Source organism: Schistocerca cancellata, chromosome 8 (genome assembly GCF_023864275.1).
Source record: "Schistocerca cancellata isolate TAMUIC-IGC-003103 chromosome 8, iqSchCanc2.1, whole genome shotgun sequence".
Taxonomy (NCBI): Eukaryota; Metazoa; Arthropoda; class Insecta; order Orthoptera; family Acrididae; genus Schistocerca; species Schistocerca cancellata.
Genome location: NC_064633.1, coordinates 579,299,062 through 579,315,506, shown reverse-complemented (window position 1 = coordinate 579,315,506; position 16,445 = coordinate 579,299,062). Strand labels below are relative to the sequence as shown.

The window sequence follows — 16,445 nt, the reverse complement described above, 5'->3', positions numbered from 1 at the left end:
CCAATGAATACCCGTTTATCATTTGCATTTCTTCTTGGTGTAGCAATGATAATGGCCAGTAGTGCAGTTGTACTTTGACAAAGTAGTGCTTAAGGTAATGAGATATCGCGGCCCTGTGTTGCAGCGGGCGAGGCGGTCCGCGGTCGGCGGCAGGTGAGCGGCGGCGGCCCGCCGCCATGCGGCAGCGCCGGCCCCGGCGGTCGTGCCCCCGGCCATGCTGAAGCACACGGCGCAGGCGCAGGGCCCGCCCACGGCCACCAACACCACCAGCTCGGGCACGCCGGCGTCGCTGCTGCTGGCCGACCTGCCGCGCGCCGCGGGCCCGGCCGCCGGCGCCGCCGCCGCCCCGCACCAGGCGGCCGCCGCCCTGCGCGCCGCCCACCACCACCACCACCACCAGCACCAGCACCACCACGCGCACCCGGCCGCCAACCTCAGCCTCAACCTGTCGCAGCGCCTCAACCACTCGCACCTCTCCACGCTCAGCACCTCCAAGCACTCCCTCGGCAATGCCAGCAGCGTCAGCCCCGGAGGCGGTCAGTATACCCACACTTTCACCTTTTGTCTCGCATCTCCTACTTGTGGAACCTTCCCGTCTCCTCTATATCTCTTTTGTTAAGCGTCCTTCCCTTCTACAATGACCTATGAAAGCTTCCCTTAGGATTTCTATCTCTTGCTTAATAATAACAAATGAAATCTTCCCACTGAAATTGATTCTCTTTCTCAATAATAATAAGTGCAATCTTCGCATACAAATTTAAATGCTGCTTATTAAAATTGATTTTCGGATTACTTCGACGAAACGTAGAATGTGTCGTCGTCGTCGCCCTCAGTCGTTACCTGCAATAACCCAAAACTGTTCCTTACCTTTTTTACTGTTACTGGATCGCCATCTGACTACTACATCGAACTGCGACATGAACATACGAGGGCTATCCACAAAGTACATTACGTTTTGGAATTAAAAGTAAATAAAGTATTGGAATTTTTTTTTATTATATACACATGAAAGCCACACTTGAATACTACTTTTCTACATAGTTACCATTTAAATTAAGGCACTTGTCGTAGCGATGGACGAGCTTGGAAATTCCTTCGTCGTAAAATTCGGCCGCCTGCGCCTTCAACCACGTAATGACTGTCTTTTGGGACAGAAAAGGTGTGATTTTTTGTGGATTTCCTGGAAAGAGGCACTACAATAAACTCTCAAAGGTATTGCCAAACTCTGCACAACCTCAGAAGAGCAATACAAAACAAGCTCAGGGGAATGTTGGGCTCAAAGATCTTGCTGATTCACGACAACGCCCGGGCCCGCACGGCAAATGCCACTCGTGAAGTTCTCGAATCTTTCAAGTGGGAGTTGTTTCCTCATCCGCCGTACAGTCCCGACCTGGCACCGAGCGACTTCCACTTATTCCCAGCAATGAAGAAGTGGTTGGCTATGCAGCGTTTTGATGACGACGCACAGCTTCAAGAAGAGGTAACCACGTGGTTGAAGGCGCAGGCGGCCGAATTTTACGACGAAGGAATTTCCAACCTCGTCCATCGCTACGACAAGTGCCTTAATTTAAATGGCAACTATGTAGAAACGTAGTATTTAAGTGTGGCTTTCATCTGCATATAATAAAAAAAATTTCCAATACTTTATTTATTTTTAATTCCAAAACGTAATGTACTTTGTGGATAGCCCTCGTACTTACTCTGTTTCACTATACTCTATTAGCTGCTGGTGGGCTGTCATAATAAGATGCTGTATTTATTACCAAAGATGACGTTATTCTTTAATTAATTTGACTGAAGTTACGTAATTCACAGTTAAACTTTTTCTTGACAACAATAAAAATTTTCAAAGTTTTACGTTGATGGTTTTTGGGATGGATTATAATCAGTAATGCAATATTGTTGGCAAAAATTAATTATATTCTGAATGAAATGATTTTACAAACGTTCAAATGGGACTTACTTTTTACAATAATCTTACAACTAGCATTGCGCAAACATACCTTCAGTAGTCTTGAGTTTCTCAAAAGAAAAATAATTCAATAATATTAGTTCCTCTTATGATAATAGTTAGCTGATGTCTCTGTACATCCGCTTATAATCTATTGTAAATCATAGGTGGTGACTGGCAGGCAAACCGCTCCTCTCAGCCTCTCGCTTCAGACCTGCTACCCACTCGCTTCACATCTCGCTTTCTACTGACTTCCTACGAACACTAAAGTGCGGTCTCTCCCGCCAACAATGCTTTCTGGTGCAGAAAATCCCTGCTACCATTACAAAATGTATCAATGCGCGGTCTTTCCCGCTCTTTTCTTAAAATGTATCCATACGCGATCTTCAAATGGTTCAAATGGCTCTGAGCACTATGGGACTTAACGTCTATGGTCATCAGTCCCCTAGAACTTAGAACTACTGAAACCTAACCTAAGGACATCACACAACACCCAGTCATCACGAGGCAGAGAAAATCCCTGACCCCGCCGGGAATCGAACCCGGGGACCCGGGCGCGGGAAGCGAGAACGGTACCGCACGACCACGAGCTGCGGACCATACGCGGTCTCTCCCGCCCTTTTTAAAATTATATCAATGTGCGGTCTCTTCCGCCAACAATACTTTGGTGCAGACATTCCCTGCTACCACAATTATTTCCAAAATGACAAATATTAATTCTTCCTACTTAATCCTATTAATAAAATATAAACATCTCTCATAAATTCGGCTTTCATAATAGAAAACAAAACTGTACACGTCTTACGCTTGTAACCTGCTATTCACTCGGTTCCAACCTTTCTGAAGCAGTAGTGGGAGTCGGCGCCCATCCCAATGCCTCAAGCCTCGGCACTCGTTTGCAGAATAAGTCATCGAGGGGAGAGACGGAGGAGAGAGGTAGTTTCACTCTGCCACTCAATTCCCCAGGTTGCACATCGCCTGAGACTCTCCGTGAACTGCCCGCATCTCGTGGTCGTGCGGTAGCGTTCTCGCTTCCCGCGCCCGGGTTCCCGGGTTCGATTCCCGGCGGGGTCAGGGATTTTCTCTGCCTCGTGATGGCTGGGTGTTGTCTGCTGTCCTTAGGTTAGTTAGGTTTAAGTAGTTCTAAGTTCTAGGGGACTGATGACCATAGATGTTAAGTCCCATAGTGCTCAGAGCCATTTGAACCATTTTCTCCGTGAACTGACATTAAGGACCGGGACACTAGTGGTGTTTGACAATATTACCTTGCTCGACGGAACCCCTTTCTCCGTCCCCCTGCACAAAATGACGTGAGAAAGTTCCCCATCTGTTTTCTGGGCAGAAAGGAAGGCACACAAACCTGAGGTTTCATCAAACCTGACGTTTCACATGCTGCCTGGGCCACTTCCTACGTTAAAATACAGGAAAACAAAGTGATGTCATACAAAGAAACAGATGTCTTAATCACTCCCGTCAATGTGAAAATTACATTGTCAGTGACTTTACAAAGTTTTGACAAGTGTTTATGGGAGTTCAGAAGATGATTGCATGAAAACTACAAGACTTACAGAATAGTAACACATATTAGTGGACAGAGCACCTCTCCAAATTTACATTCATAAGACTTATATTTGATGTAGTTGCACTAGTGGGTAGGCATGTCAGAACAAGTAGACAAATTATCCCCTTGATCTGGTCGCATCGAATTAATTTTCATCTCCAATAGGCAAAAGAATGAACAGATTTGAAGCGGGCTGTTGTCTCTCCTTTGGGGGTGATGTGTCAGCAAATTCAGTGAATTGCATACACGTGTTGACATTTTCTGCATCACAAATGCTGCCCATACAGAGCATCTGTAATGTGAATTACAAACTTAGTGCCGGCCGAAGTGGCCGTGCGGTTAAAGGCGCTGCAGTCTGGAACCGCAAGACCGCTACGGTCGCAGGTTCGAATCCTGCCTCGGGCATGGATGTTTGTGATGTCCTTAGGTTAGTTAGGTTTAACTAGTTCTAAGTTCTAGGGGACTAATGACCTCAGCAGTTGAGTCCCATAGTGCTCAGAGCCATACAAACTTAGTGAGATGCGATATCCACTGGTATCTATCTATTTTCTGCACACTTCATAATTTTCAAGCAGCCATCTTCTGTAAAATTGGATATACTTACGAATAACACCGTACAGGAGGAAGATCATGTATATAAAAGCTGATTCCCTGGTGGGCTATTCACTAATCATTCATGTTCTCTCGATATATTTCAAGAAAAATGTACACGAGGTAACTTTAATCAAAATAAATTACATGTTTTATGACTCAGATGTGATACATCTGTAATAAACAGGCACATTATGAGAAATGGTAAAACAGTATGCTAATACATTGAAACCATTTTAATTTTTTTGCAAACAGAGTCTTTAAAAATTGTTTTGAAATTCTTGTTATTGTGCCACACAATAAATTATTTTCATCAAAAAGTGGATATACTGTAGACACCACACACCTGAAGAAACGTGCTGACTTCCCTTCTCACAAAAATATGACCATTTAGAGGGTAAAGGCAGCGGCAGTATTCGCATGATGTCTACCAGAGGTGACTGATTTTTTGTCCACTTTGCTTGGGTCTGGATGCCAGACATAGAAGCTAAATGACGAACAGCCTGATGTGGCAACAGATTGGTTGTTTTGTATGGTGTGTGCAAGCAGGTATGAGTAACGTTGTGTACCTGTAGTATTGGTTTCCTAAGTGCCAGCAGGTGAGGGTAGCTGGGTGTACCAGTAGTGCAAGTGCTTTGTGTGGCTGCAGGTATGAGTAGACTTGTGTTCTGGTAGTGTGGCTGCACAGTGTGCATGCAGGTATGAGTAGCCTCGTATTCCCTCTGTATGGGTGCAATGGGTGTGCGTACATGTATGAGTAGCCTTGTGTTCTGGTAGTATGGGTGCACAGTGTGCATGCAGGTATGATTAGCCTCATATTCCCTCTGTATGGGTGCAATGGGTGTGCCTACAGGTATGAGTAGCCTTGTGTTCTGGTAGTATGGGTGCACAGTGTCCATGCAGGTATGAGTAGCCTCATATTCCCTCTGTATGGGTGCAATGGGTGTGCCCACAGGTATGAGTAGCCTTGTGTTCTGGTAGTATGGGTGCACAGTGTGCATGCAGGTATGAGTAGCCTCGTATTCCCTCTGTATGGGTGCAATGGGTGTGCCCACAGGTATGAGTAGCCTGGAGTGTCAGTTGTATGGGTATGGGTAGCTTGGGGTGTCATTAGTATGGGTGTACAGTGTGCTCGCAGGTACGAGTACACTGGGTTGCAGTGTGCTGGCAGGTTTGAGTAGTCTAGTGTGCCAATGATGTGTGTGTTGTGTGCCATCAAGTATGAGTAGCCTGGTGTACCAGTAGTGTGTGTTGCTGTGTGCTGTCAGGTATGTGTAGCGTGGTGTGCCAGTAGTGTGGGTGTGCTTTGTGCCAGCAAATGAGTAGCCTGAGTTGGTTTCTGCTGGTAGGTATGAGTAGACTGGTTTGCCAACAGTATGGCAGCAATATGTGCCTGCAGGTATGAGTAGCTTGTGGTGCCAGTAGAATGAGTGCACTGTGTGCAGGCGGGTATGAGTGCCTGGGTTGCTGTGCGCTGGGAGCTGTGAGTAGTTTGGTGTGACAGTAGTATAGGAGCATTGTGCGCCTGTGGTATGAGTGGCCTGATGTACCAGTAGTGTGCATGCACAGTGTGCCAGCAGGTATCAGTAGGTGTGTTGCTGTATGTTGGCAGGTGGCGGCATCGTGGTGGCCAATGGCGGGCCGGGCAGTACAGCGGCGCTGCCCAAGATGGCAAATGGTGGCCTCCACATCTCACGGTCCTCGGCCCACCACACACAGGGAGCACATACTATCTCGGGCCGGCACCACACCTCCGGACATGCCTCACCCACTGGTACGTACCTCCTGTTACCTCTTGTTCTCTTATGCTAAATTAATAACGAAATCAAGAACGAAGGCATGATGGTACTGCAAAAAATTCAATGTCCACCCATAATTAAGAATTAAAACATTTATTAAAATGAGTAAACTACTATAAAAACACATGAAATGTTCTCAAAAATAGCAGTCAAAGAATGTCACTTGTAGAGGTGATTCACTAGATAAAATCACGGCACGGGTGAGAATAGCGGACACCAAACAAAGTCACTTCTTCGTCCCAGAGCTTCCACCTCACTGAATTTTACTGACACAAGACGTGGAGTTAATTGTCTCTCACAGGAGACAATGCCTGGGCAAGATAAGAATGGAAGGCACACGGTTAACACTCAAGCAAGACTGCAGTGAGACTTCCGAAAGAATTGTTAAAGGAGTTTTCGGAATTTTGCAGTGAGTTTGATTTCACCTTGCAGTAAATGTACGCGATATCTTAAGATGCATAGCAACCGACAGATAGGTTACTGATTGTTGATATTATGAAAGGTTGAATGACAGTGTGAATGTATTGGTGCGAAATACAAAATTCAAATGAACAAATGAGTTTTAACAGTTACGAAAGTATTTTTATAAAAATATATTTTTTTGGTTGTGGTAAGTAACTAATACCAACTGAAAACAACCCTAAAAATTAGTTCACATCGGCCTTACAAGATTATTTTTAAAATTGGAAATCACATAAATATAAACCTCAATTATATGCTTTTTTTTAAAAAAAATACCTAGTTGCTCATACTGGTGTTAATAAATGTTGCTGAACACAGGTTTATTCACAGTTACCTCTGGGGTTTCACAAGACTGCATGAAAGCTACAAGACATACGAAGAACTGACACACGTCAGTGGGCAGAGTGTTTATCCTAGTTCTGATTTGTAATGTGTGCAGTGCTGTAGTTGCACTAGTGGCATCCATTTCAGAATCATCCCTTCCATATTGCCGCATCGAATTAGTTCGCGCCTGCAGTTAGACAACCCAATGAACAATTTCCAAAGTGTGCTGCTGTCGCGCTTTCCCAGGCAGTTCAGTCAGTGACCTGTGCCGTGTCACATGTTGTGCCCATATTGTGCACCTGTGGTGTCAGCTAAAGGAGAGCTGCTCTATTCATCCCTTACGTCCTGTAGCTGTCATGCAGTTATCTTCCGAAATCCCTTATGTACTTATGAAAAACCCTGTACTTCAGTGATTTCATTTATTATCTTTTTTTAATTTCAGTAGTTCGTTTAATCAAAATTTTATATTAAAATTCTATACAATTAAATTATAAGCTGTCTATGTTGCATTGTAGCTCAGTGGTAAAGTGACAGGCTACAGATGCAAAGATCTTGCATTGGATTCCTTCTCAGTTTTCGGTTTTTTACCTGACATTTATCAATTCTTTAGCCTCTGTAAATCTTTGCTGAAAAGTGTTGAGCTGCACCGTGGTTTGGAGACCGTGTTAAACTGTAGTTAATCCTATAACTGGCTGGGTGACTCAGTTCAAAGGTCGAAAGAAGGCAACAATACTCCACCTTCAACAGAATTACGCCTGGTAAAGGGCTATAGTGTCGAAGCCAACCGCAGATTCAATGACAACTGTAAAATTTCTCATGGTAGCGACCGAACTGCTGCTTCAGCCTAGGAATCTATATCTATAGAGCCTAAATATGGCATTGCACTTATGGGTTAGGTTCAGAGTTCGAGTCCTGGTCCAACATTCAGTTTTAATCTGTCAGGAAGCGCCAAAATAGAGTGCCCACCACTAAAAAGTGAAAAATACATTCTGGGTGATTTACCCATATTTGTACAAACATGTTAGTTTTCCATCTTCTATGACAAAACATGAAACCATGAAAAAGACAGCTGCCTCTCATTAAGAAAAGCAGCAATATGTTTAGTTTCTTGTAGAACATAATGGTATTCCATATGGTGGGTCATTGTTTCTTCCAGGACTCCACAGTATTTTAAATTGTTTAATTATATCATCAAGTTTAGGATGATTATAGAGGTAAGACTTCTCAAAGTCCCACCACTATGCTCTCATTCACTGCAAATGCAATGGGTGTCTCAGAACATATGCTGTAAACTGACGCACCCTCTAGTGCCCCCACCACATGATACAGAGGCACTTCACTGTGAGAGAATTCTTGCAGTAGGTTATCAGTGCCAGTTTGGGCCAAGATTCCAGGAACTAATAAAGGAAACAGTTGATAAGGAGGTGTCAGATGGCACATCCAGTGGGCGACTTAAAATCGAGGACAAGCTCCCACTCTCAACGCCCCCCCCCCGCCCCCCTCTCCCAGGGAACCACTGGGAACCCAGATCAATCTCCTCCCCTTCGCCTTTCATCTCGCTGTTCCACTGAAACTGAAGCACATTGCTCCACCTTCGTCTTGTAGCATGGGAACACAGAGTGGGTGGGATTCACTATGGAGCTGGCTACAGTACTCGATTTTATCTACTACATCTACATCTACATTTATACTCCGCAAGCCACCCAACGGTGTGTGGCGGAGGACACTTTACGTGCCATTGTCATTACCTCCCTTTCCTGTTCCAGTCGCGTATGGTTCGCGGGAAGAACGACTGTCTGAAAGCCTCCGTGCGCGCTCTAATCTCTCTAATTTTACATGCGTGATGTCCTCGGGAGAAGGTAGGGGGAAGCAATATATGCGATACTCATCCAGAAACGCACCCTCTCGAAACCTGGCGAGCAAGCTACACCGCGATGCAGAGCGCCTCTCTTGCAGAGTCTGCCACTTGAGTTTGTTAAACATCTCCGTGACGCTATCACGGTTACCAAATAACCCTGTGACGAAACGCGCCGCTCTTCTTTGGATCTTCTCTATCTCCTCTGTCAACCCGATCTGGTACGGATCCCACACTGATGCGCAATACTCAAGTATAGGTCGAACGAGTGTTTTGTAAGCCACCTCCTTTGTTGATGGACTACATTTTTTAAGGACTCTCCCAATGGATCTCAACCTGGTACCTGCCTTACCAACAATTAATTTTATATGATCATTCCACTTCAAATCGTTCCACACGCATACTCCAGATATTTTACAGAAGTAACTGCTACCAGTGTTTGTTCTGCCATCATATAATCATACAATAAAGGATCCTTCTTTCTATGTATTCGCAATACATTACATTTGTGTATGTTAAGGGTCAGTTGCCACTCCCTGCACCAAGTGCCTATCCGCTGCAGATCTTCCTGCATTTCGCTACAATTTTCTAATGCTGCAACTTCTCTGTATATTACAGCATCATCCGCGAAAAGCCGCATGGAACTTCCGACACTATCTACTAGGTCATTTATATATATTATGATTCTGATGCTTCCAGCAGAAGATATTATGTGTGTAAGAAATAGGATAGCACTGCAAAAATATGTCCCTATAGAGAGACCTCACCGGTATCTGCAATCACCCCAGTGAAAAGTATGTCGCGTGGTGAGTAGCCCACCTCTCTAAAGACTATGTTTGGAATATAGTTATGAACACTGCTCCAACCCACCAGTTACCAAGAAACTTCCATCATGCATGTGTAATCGTCTCCGGCCTGGTGGCTGGGACAAAAGGCATTGTGACGGAATGAGTCATACAGGGAGGGGACATCTCGCCACAGCAGACCAGTCGTAACTCGCAGATGCCTAAATGTTCAACAGTGGAAAGCTGTGGACGACTTTGCGGATAACCATTGTTGACAAGTTAAGCGCCAAGCACTCTCTTCCGTCCCCTCCCCCTTTCTCTCTGAAGCAATCTCCCCCTCCTCCTCCACAGCCATCATGCTTTTAAAACTGGCACTTCCGTGTGGGCGACCCCATTTTCAGACAGACTGCAACCCCAGATGTAATGAAGACATGTAATTATAATATTATCTACAAAATAAACTGTACAATATTAGTAGTATATACACATTTACTCGTTTATTGCCGGCCGGAGTGGCGCTACAGTCTGGAGCCGCGCGACCGCTACGGTCGCAGGTTCGAATCCTGCCTCGGGCATGGCTGTGTGTGTTGTCCTTAGGTTAGTTAGGTTTAAGTAGTTCTAAGTTCTAGGGGACTGATGACCTAAGCAGTTAAGTCCCATAGTGCTCAGAGCCATTTGAAATATTTTTGGAACTCGTTTATTAACTACAGGAAAATCGGAGCATGCCCATCACTAATAACGTAATTTCGACTAATCCATACAATATCAAAGGCAGATAGATGCCAGATAGCTAGCACACTGCACAAAAAAGGGAATACTACTAAAACTTATATGTGCATTAATACTGAGTGACATCGCACACACACACACACACACACACACACACACACACACATATATATATATATAGGTGTCAGTATATATATATATATATATATATATATATATATATATATATATATATATATATATATATATATATATATACTCCTGGAAATTGAAATAAGAACACCGTGAATTCATTGTCCCAGGAAGGGGAAACTTTATTGACACATTCCTGGGGTCAGATACATCACATGATCACACTGACAGAACCACAGGCACATAGACACAGACAACAGAGCATGCACAATGTCGGCACTAGTACAGTGTATATCCACCTTTCGCAGCAATGCAGGCTGCTATTCTCCCATGGAGACGATCGTAGAGATGCTGGATGTAGTCCTGTGGAACGGCTTGCCATGCCATTTCCACCTGGCGCCTCAGTTGGACCAGCGTTCGTGCTGGACGTGCAGACCGCGTGAGACGACGCTTCATCCAGTCCCAAACATGCTCAATGGGGGACAGATCTGGAGATCTTGCTGGCCAGGGTAGTTGACTTACACCTTCTAGAGCACGTTGGGTGGCACGGGATACATGCGGACGTGCATTGTCCTGTTGGAACAGCAAGTTCCCTTGCCGGTCTAGGAATGGTAGAACGAGGGGTTCGATGACGGTTTGGATGTACCGTGCACTATTCAGTGTCCCCTCGACGATCACCAGTGGTGTACGGCCAGTGTAGGAGATCGCTCCCCACACCATGATGCCGGGTGTTGGCCCTGTGTGCCTCGGTCGTATGCAGTCCTGATTGTGGCGCTCACCTGCACGACGCCAAACACGCATACGACCATCATTGGCACCAAGGCAGAAGCGACTCTCATCGCTGAAGACGACACGTCTCCATTCGTCCCTCCATTCACGCCTGTCGCGACACCACTGGAGGCGGGCTGCACGATGTTGGGGCGTGAGCGGAAGACGGCCTAACGGTGTGCGGGACCGTAGCCCAGCTTCATGGAGACGGTTGCGAATGGTCCTCGCCGATACCCCAGGAGCAACAGTGTCCCTAATTTGTTGGGAAGTGGCGGTGCGGTCCCCTACGGCACTGCGTAGGATCCTACGGTCTTGGCGTGCATCCGTGCGTCGCTGCGGTCCGGTCCCAGGTCGACGGGCACGTGCACCTTCCGCCGACCACTGGCGACAACATCGATGTACTGTGGAGACCTCACGCCCCACGTGTTGAGCAATTCGGCGGTACGTCCACCCGGCCTCCCGCATGCCCACTATACGCCCTCGCTCAAAGTCCGTCAACTGCACATACGGTTCACGTCCACGCTGTCGCGGCATGCTACCAGTGTTAAAGACTGCGATGGAGCTCCGTATGCCACGGCAAACTGGCTGACACTGACGGCGGCGGTGCACAAATGCTGCGCAGCTAGCGCCATGCGACGGCCAACACCGCGGTTCCTGGTGTGTCCGCTGTGCCGTGCGTGTGATCATTGCTTGTACAGCCCTCTCGCAGTGTCCGGAGCAAGTATGGTGGGTCTGACACACCGGTGTCAATGTGTTCTTTTTTCCATTTCCAGGAGTATATATATATATATACTTACTTACTTATCGCGAATGGACCCAGAAGGATCACGCAAAGCTTTCTGACGTCGTTTCTTCCATACTTCTTTCATCCGTTCTCCATGTTTTCTTTTTCTTTCTTCTGTCCATTTTGTTCCTGGTCTCTTTAGTGCTTCCTTCTCCGACAATACAATCCACTTTTCCACCTTATTTCTAAAAGTTTTTCTGTCTTTGACATCTTTAAGTTCAATATTTGCTTTTTGTAAATCTAATTTTACTTGGCTAATCCATGGTGTTGTTGATTTGACTTTTTCTATGTAAGTGAGAATTCTGTTGGTGAGTCGTGTGGGGGGAAGTCTAGTGACATGTCCATAAAATTTTAATCTTCGCCTTCTTATGTCTGCTGCCAGGTTTGATATAGTTTCTGTGGTTCTTCTTGATTGTATCCGATATCCTTCTTCTGTTAATTTTGGACCTAAAATCTTTCTCATAATTTTGCGTTCTTCTTTTAGTATTTTTTCTAAATCACATTTTGTGTGGAGTGTGAGCGTTTCACTAGCATATAGTGCTGCTGGCTTAATTACTGCGCAGTAGTGTCTGATTTTTGTGTTCGAGGAGATGCATTTTTTATTGTATATTTCATGTGTCATACCATATGCTCTCTTCATTTTCTGTTGTCTGATCTTCTGTGCAACTTTCTCTCCTCCGGTTGGCTCCAAAATTTCACCTAGGTATTTAAAATGTTTTACTCTATTTATTTTTCCATATTTTGTGTTCAAACTGTGTATATTTAATTTTGTACAGAAAAATTCTGTCTTTTGAAACGAAATTTGTAAACCTACTTTATCCGCGCATTCCTTAAGGATCTCTATTTGTTTGGTGGCGATTTCTTCATCATCTGCAAGTATGGCCAAGTCGTCCGCGAATGCTAAACAAGATATCTCCACGTTGTCTTTGGTTCTACCAAGATGGATTGGTTTCCAGTAGGATTGATTTTTTAATTCTTTTTCCCATTCCTTAATGACTTTATCCAGGACTATATTAAACAGAAGTGGAGATAGCCCGTCACCTTGACGTACTCCAGTTTTTATGAGAAAAGGTTCAGAGATTTCTCCCCTGAATTTAACTTTAGATACAGTGTCTGTCAGTGATTCTTTGATAAGCCTTAGTGTTTTGGAGTCAAGTCCAAGTTCCTCTAAAATGTTAAACAAAGATTGCCGGTCTATTGAGTCATAGGCTTTCTTAAAATCTACAAATGTACAAATTATGGGGGCATTTCTAATTGCTTTGTGTTTTAATATTGTCTTTAAATTAAATATTTGTTCTATGCATGAGCGACCGGGGCGGAAGCCTGCTTGATAATCACCAATTTGGCGTTCCAGCTGCTCTTGTGTTCTTTTCAGCAGGCATGTTGAGAGAATTTTGTAGGTGACTTGTAAAAGTGAGATTCCCCTGTAGTTATTGACATTTGTTCTGTCTCCTTTTTTATGTAACGGGTGAATAAGGGCACATTTCCAATCCTCTGGTAATTTTTCTGTTTCCCATATTTTTGTTATTATTTTTGTGAGCTCTTGCAACGTCTTTGGTCCTAGGTTTTTTAATAGCTCTGCAACAATGCCATCTTCGCCAGATGTTCTATTATTTTTTAAGTTTTTAATGTGACATTTGATTTCTTCCTGTGTTGGTGGTAATGAATCCGGTTGAGCGTTGGCACTGATTTCTTTGGGAAACCTTAAACTAGGTTCTGGGCAATTTAGTAGGTTAGAAAAATATTGAGCCAATACTTGACAGTTTTCCTGGTTTGTTAGGGCTAATTTACCATCTGGTTTTCTGAAACATAAATTTTGAGGGATATATCCTCGTATTTTATCTGCGAAAGTTCTGTAGAAGTCTCTTGTATTATAGTTTTGGAAATTTTCTTCTATGACATCCAGTTGTGCCTTTGTGTACTTCCTTTTTGCTTGCCTAATAGATTTTGAAACCTGTTTTCTAACCTCGTTAAATAACTGTAGACTTTCTTGTGATTTTTTACTGTTATATTCTTGTAATGCCTTTTTTCTCCTTTCCAATGCATTTTCACAGTCTGAATCCCACCAAGGGTGTTTGAATATCTTTTTCAAGGGAATAGTTTCCTTAGCTATTCGCGTGATTTTAGAATGAAATTCTTCCCATGTGTTTGCCTTTTCCTTCTCCCATTCTTCTTTTACTTTAGATTCTTTAATCTTCTTGGTGTCATATTTCTGTATTTCTGTTTTCTTCTGATGACTTCTTCGTGCTGTAAACTTGATTTTAATTCTAGTTAGGTAATGGTCTGAATCAATGTTTGCTCCTCTGCGTACTTGGACGTCGTAAATTTCTTTTTGTACTGGGTATGAAATCGCCACATGATCTATTTGAAACTCGCCAATTTGTTGTATAGGAGATCTCCATGTCTTTTGTTTTCTTGGACATTTTCTTAGAGATGTTGACATTATCTTCAGGTTATTCTGCTTACATAGTTCGACGAGCCTTGTACCATTTTTATTGGTAAATTTATGTGCAGGATATTTGCCTACGGTCTTTTGGTGGATTTTCTCTCTACCAATTTGGGCATTAAAATCGCCGAGTAGAACTTTTGTATCATCTTTTGGAATCTTGGCCATTATATTCTCCAAATTTTCCCAGAACTTTTCTGTTTCTATGGGGTTTTTCTTGTTGTCTCCGTTTGTGGGAGCATGAACATTAACCATTGTGTATGTTTTGTTGGCACATTGTAAGCGCATCGTCATTATCCTATTATTTACGGGAGTAACTTCCTTGATGGAGCTGAGCACGCTCTTGTGTATGACAAACGCCATCCCGAGATGGGGGGCTCCTCTTCCGATTCGTTTATCCGTCTTGCTCTTAAAGATGCGATAGTTGCCATAATCTGATGTTTCTTCATCTGTAAAACGCGTCTCCTGTAAAGCTAGTATTACTATCTTTTGCTTTTCAAGTTCTGTTGTAAGGTTTAGAAGTTTTCCTGGTTGGATTAATGTATTTATGTTAAAGGTTCCAATGTATGTAGGTGTTTTGAGTGGAAGTTTGCCAGAGAGCTCCGACTTTCTCTGATGTAATCGTGTAAGTCCAGGTTCCCCAGAATCCGAATTCCTGGTTGCCATCTGTTGATGGGTGGATTGGTTACCACCTGGGGTAATGTTGTTATTACTTGCACGAGTCATACTTGCTTGTAATCAAGTTGGTCCAGTGTTTCCACTGGGTGTTTAGAACCAGGGATTGTTAGTTCCTGGCACATTATGACCAGCCGCACATTGTGTGAACAGACGCTGACCAGGATGCCGATGGTTCCCACTTCAGACGCGTCCTGGATTTGGGTGTTGACAATGCTTATTGTAATGGCGGCACTTACTCGCCATGACACAGCAACGTCTTCGGGTTCTGTGGTTTTTGAATGAGTGTGACCCTTGCCAAAAGTCACCCTCCCACACCCTCGTGATGCTGCCGCCTCGGTCCGGGACTGCTTATTTGGGTTTCCCCTTATTCGCAGCTGTCCACAACACAGTATATGTAAAAATAAACCCTGTAATATTATTAGTTCGTGACGATTCTATAAGACTCGTAAATGCAATCCTGCAAGAAAATTAACTAGGGACGAGATGCATCAGGACTCCGAGGCAGAATAAAAAGAAATGTAACTTTCGCAATATTAGTGTGCGACGTAGCTATGAGACTCGCAAATCGATACAGAAATAATCAGAAGTACTGTGAGTAATACCCACAGTGCAGCAAAAATAAATTGCTTCCACAGAGGTCACAATGCCACTCTCGCTATACGATAAAATACAACCATAGAGAGAGAGAGAACTGCAGAGTTCGTGCACCACCTGATATTAAGTCGATTCTCCAAAGATGAATAATTAACCTACCACCAACATTATTCAAATTGTGAACAACATACACAGAATTACTGTTGGGAAAAAAGGCAAATACCTGATAACAGCAGAATCATCGCCATTTTTTCTCGATTCCTGCAGATGCCTCCACTGCTGCAAGCCTCCAGGCAGCTCGGAGATGTCGTCACAACAGAACTCCCCACGCAAACGAAACGCCTAGTCCCAGAGAAGAATCACCGCTGCCTCAACATGCGAATACTAGCTGACGGCAACTGATGGATGACGTCCCGAGCGTCAGAGAACCGCTGTGTCCGTCTAGTTCTTGGTCCAGAATGCTTTCCCTCCACCCACGATCCCCGTCTTCAGAACAGAGTTGCTGCTCTGCGACGAGCAATGAAACATATGTGAGGAGAGCCCACGCATTGCTGGCAATGCAGGAAGCTAGTTGGTACGACAGGCGGCGTGTATCACCTGTCAGCGGGCGGGCAGCCAGCACTCACCACCAGCCGTAAACATTCTAAAAAAAATTTCTTCTTTCTAACAGCAGCATAGTTTACCTCACAGAGAGAATTTATTAAGTCGACTGTAGTACGACAATACGTTTCGAGACAAACATGCAGTAAAAAAAAAAAAAAGGTTCAAATGGCTCTGAGCACTATGGGACTTAACATCTGAGGTCATCAGTCCCCTAGAACTTAGAACTACTTAAACCTAACTAACCTAGGGACAGCACACACATCCATGCCCGAGGCACGGCCACTCCCGCCGGCAAACATGCAGTCACTTTGTAAGTTTGTTACTTTAATTTGCTATGATGAAAGCGGTACTGATGGACAATGAAAGCGGTTTAAAAGCTGTGA

General features: G+C 44.2%; 1 protein-coding gene across 1 annotated transcript in view; it reads left to right on the top strand.

The window, feature by feature from the left end:
* Positions 1-389: 389 nt before the first annotated feature.
* LOC126094783 (uncharacterized) overlaps positions 390-16,445 on the top strand; it is a 207,693-nt gene continuing 191,637 nt past the window's right edge. Inside the window, exons 1-2 of the mRNA XM_049909345.1 lie at positions 390-536; positions 5,716-5,877. Coding sequence (XP_049765302.1) covers positions 5,772-5,877 — 106 coding nt within the window. The 5' untranslated portion in view covers positions 390-536; positions 5,716-5,771. The remainder of the gene's footprint in view (positions 537-5,715; positions 5,878-16,445) is intronic.